General features: G+C 51.7%; 1 protein-coding gene across 1 annotated transcript; it reads left to right on the forward strand.

Moving 5' to 3' along the window:
- Positions 1–358: 358 nt before the first annotated feature.
- SKIDA1 (SKI/DACH domain containing 1) lies at positions 359–3,503 on the forward strand. The gene is given in 3 exon segments (XM_055332239.1): positions 359–371; positions 487–1,859; positions 1,861–3,503. Coding segments are annotated over 2 exon segments (2,751 nt in total). The 5' UTR covers positions 359–371; positions 487–596; the 3' UTR covers positions 3,349–3,503.
- The last annotated feature ends 522 nt before the right edge of the window (positions 3,504–4,025 follow it).

A 4,025-nucleotide genomic window follows, 5' to 3' on the forward strand; every position in this document is an offset into this window, starting at 1 on the left:
TGCTAATTAGTGGGAGATTTTGGGGGGAAGGGGTGGAATATCAATTTTTATTGCATCACCTGTCAGGAGTGTCCAATCAGCGCTGGCTTTAGGGGAATTAATTGATGAAGGTGTCTCCGGACGAGCTCACTTCACTCTGTCATTTTATTTGTAGCTAAAGCAGCGGCGGGAATAGCAGCTGCATTTCTTTTCTCTTTCTCCCTTCACATTCCATTATCATAGTGCTCCAATGGAGAAGGAAGGAATAGAGGGGCCCAGGTACTGATCTGCATCGGGGACTTAGACCAACACACTCGCAGATCAGAAACCGGATGGTTTTTTCCCTCTTTTTTAAAAAATACGAAAACCAAAAAAAAAAAAGCAAGAATCAAGTCAGTGTAATTTCATGTTGTTTTTTGCTTTTTGTTTTTCTTTTTTCCAATAATTTCGCCTAGAGTTTGGCACTCCCTTCGCCGGGAATAACAGTCTTTGTTATTTTATTAGCAGGATGCCTTGAGACACATGCAGCATCTGGTGGAGGATTAACATACATACATGTGTATGTATGCGTCACGTATATATTTGCTGCAAATGGTGGGGATCATTTAGTGCCCGAGATGGGAGACCTGAAGTCAGGTTTTGAAGAGGTGGATGGCGTGAGGCTCGGCTACCTCATCATTAAAGGAAAGCAAATGTTTGCCCTCTCCCAAGTCTTCACGGATCTGCTGAAAAACATCCCGAGGACGACCGTGCACAAGCGCATGGATCATTTGAAAGTGAAAAAGCACCACTGCGACCTGGAGGAGTTGCGGAAACTCAAGGCAATCAACAGCATCGCCTTCCACGCCGCCAAATGCACGCTCATCTCTCGGGAAGACGTGGAAGCGCTGTACACCTCCTGCAAAACCGAGCGCGTCCTCAAGACCAAGCGCAGGAGAGTCGGCCGGGCCCTGGCCACAAAGGCGCCGCCGCCAGAGCGCGCCGCCGCCGCCGCCGCCGCCGCCAGCCCCCGCCCGGGTTTTTGGAAGGACAAGCACCAACTTTGGCGGGGCCTGAGCGGAGCCGCGCGGCCCCTGCCAATCAGCGCGCAGTCCCCGCGCCCGGGCGCCGCCGCCGCACGCCCCGCCGCCCATCTACCTCAGATTTTTAGCAAATACCCGGGCTCGCACTACCCGGAAATCGTGCGCTCGCCTTGCAAACCCCCTCTAAACTATGAAACTGCCCCGCTCCAGGGAAACTACGTTGCTTTCCACTCGGACCCCGCTTATTTTCGGAGCCTGCTGTGCAGCAAGCATCCGGCCGCCGCCGCCGCCGCCGCCGCTGCCGCCGCCGCCGCCGCCGCCGCCGCCGCCGCCTACTACCAGGCGTCGGCGGCCGGGCCCCAGCCCAAGGCGGCGGCGGGCGCGGGCGGCCCGGTGAGCCTGACCTACCGGTGCAAGCGCAAGCGCGGGGGCGCCAAGGACTGCCTGCTCGCGCCCCACGCCGGCGCCCGCCGCCTGCTGCTGCTGCCCAGGTCCTACAAAGCCAAGGCGGCGGCGGCGGCGGCGGCAGCGGCGGCGGCGGCGGCCGCCGGGGCCACTTGCCTGGAGAGGTTTCATCTGGTCAACGGCTTCTGCGCGCCTCCCCACCACCACCACCATCACCACCACCACCACCACCACCACCACCACCGGGCCCAGCAGCCGCAGCCGAACCACCACCCCCCACATCACCACCGGCCTCATCCCCATCTCGGCGGCTTTCCCGAGAGTTGTAGCAGCGACTCGGAGTCCAGCTCCTACTCGGACCATGCAGCCAACGACTCAGATTTTGGCTCCAGTCTGTCCAGCTCCAGCAACTCTGTGTCCTCGGAGGAAGAGGAGGAGGAGGGAGAAGAGGAGGAGGAGGAGGAGGAGAGAGGAGGAGGAGGAGGAGGAGGGGGGCAGTGGGGCCTCGGATTCCAGCGAAGTCAGCTCGGAGGAGGAGGACTCATCCACGGAGTCGGACTCCAGCTCCGGCTCCAGCCAAGTGTCAGTGCAGAGCATCCGTTTCAGACGCACCAGCTTCTGCAAGCCTCCCAGTGTGCAGGCTCAGGCCAACTTCTTGTACCATCTGGCCTCCGCCGCCGCTGCAACCAAACCCGCTGCTTTCGAGGATGCCGGCAGACTTCCCGACCTCAAGAGTAGTGTCAAAGCGGAGTCGCCGGAGGAGTGGAATCTGCCGGGCTGGGCCCCCAAAGCGTCTCCGGTGTACTGCCCGGCCAGCCTGGGGAGTTGTTTCGCAGAGATAAGGAACGATAGGGTATCTGAGATTACATTCCCACACTCTGAAATTTCCAGTACTGTAAAGAGAACTGACCTGACAATTAACTGCCTGGCGGAGGGGGCCTCTTCACCTAGCCCAAAGACAAACAATGCATTTCCACAACAAAGAATACTCCGAGAGGCTAGGAAATGCCTACAAGCAACTCCTACTACACACTGTGCAGATAACAACACAATAGCCGCTAGGTTCTTAAATAATGATTCTTCAGGAGCAGCAGCAAATTCTGAAAAAGATTCCAAAATCCCTCATTGTGCTGAATTTGCTACGGATTTGTCCTCTTCACAAACTGACTCCGAGGTGGATGCAGCAGCAGGAGCAGCAGCAGCCACCAGAGCTGAGAATCCCTGCACTAAGACAGGAGACAAAACCTTGCCATTTCTGCACAATATTAAAATCAAAGTAGAAGACAGTAGTGCTAATGAAGAATATGAACCTGACCTTATTACAAATAAGCTTAAGTGCGAGTGCAATGATACAAAGGGTGAGTTTTACAGTGTGATTGAAAGTAAAGAGGAGGACGCCTTGTTAACTACAGCCAAGGAAGAAGGTTTTGCATGCCCTGAAAAAGAAACTCCTTCCTTAAATCCACTGGCTCAGAGTCAGGGCCTTTCATGCACTTTAGGTTCTCCAAAACCTGAGGATGGGGAATATAAATTTGGTGCCAGGGTGAGAAAGAATTACCGGACACTAGTACTGGGAAAGCGACCTGTACTTCAGACACCTCCAGTCAAACCAAATTTGAAATCAGCTAGAAGTCCTCGTCCTACAGGTAAAACTGAGACACATGAAGGAACACTGGATGATTTTACAGTTATAAACAGACGCAAAAAGGTAGCCAGCAATGTAGCATCAGCAGTGAAAAGGCCATTTAATTTCATGGCAAATTTTCCTTGTCCACCATCACTCATTATTGGGAAGGATGGGGATTTGTGGCCGGCGTATTCCTTAAACACCACTAAGGATTCCCAACCTCCTCACAAGGCCCATCCTATATGGAAATGGCAGCTGGGCGGTTCTGCAATACCTCTTCCACCTAGTCACAAATTCAGGAAATTTAATTCATAAAAGTGTTTTTGGAAGATATTTTCTTGAACCCTATTACCTTCCTTTTGTTGTAAACTGCACAGGATGGTTTGTACGAGTCCATTAATGTGTTACACCCCTCTCGGAGCCCTGGTTTATCGCATTTTGAAGACAGAAATCGGATTACTTTTTTCCCATTGCGGGGCTGGGTTTTTTTTTTTTTTTTTTTTTTTTTTTTTGAGTAGGGTGGGGGCGGGGTGGGAGAGGGGTTGGTTTACATTCCACAGACTACTTCAGGCTAAAGACTCAAGTAAAACTCAGTTATTAAGGTAGAGCTGGAACACTTTACTGTTTCAATGCTAATAATGCACCCGGTACCTCAATTCAACTGCTACAAATAAATGTCAAAAGGTTGAATAATAAATATTACAATGAGCCATTAAGTTTATGCACTAGATTTCAGACCTGAAAGTGTAACTGTTAATTCAGTGAAAGTTTGTTAGGTTACATGGTTACACAGTGAGGTAGAAAGAAGTTTCTGGGAGCCCAAATGTTCTTTTCTGGAGCTCTTGTTTGTGGGATACCTTTTCCTTTTTCTCCCCTCATTCCTTTTCCAAGAGTAGTTGCACTTCATTTTCCTTCCTTCTTCCTTCCTTTCTTCTTTCTTTCTTTCCTTCTTTTCTTTTTTTGAGTGGAAAGATTGGGGAGTCCTGCTTGAA

Source organism: Nyctereutes procyonoides, unplaced genomic scaffold, assembly GCF_905146905.1.
Source record: "Nyctereutes procyonoides isolate TBG_1078 unplaced genomic scaffold, NYPRO_anot_genome, whole genome shotgun sequence".
NCBI classification, from domain to species: domain Eukaryota; kingdom Metazoa; phylum Chordata; class Mammalia; order Carnivora; family Canidae; genus Nyctereutes; species Nyctereutes procyonoides.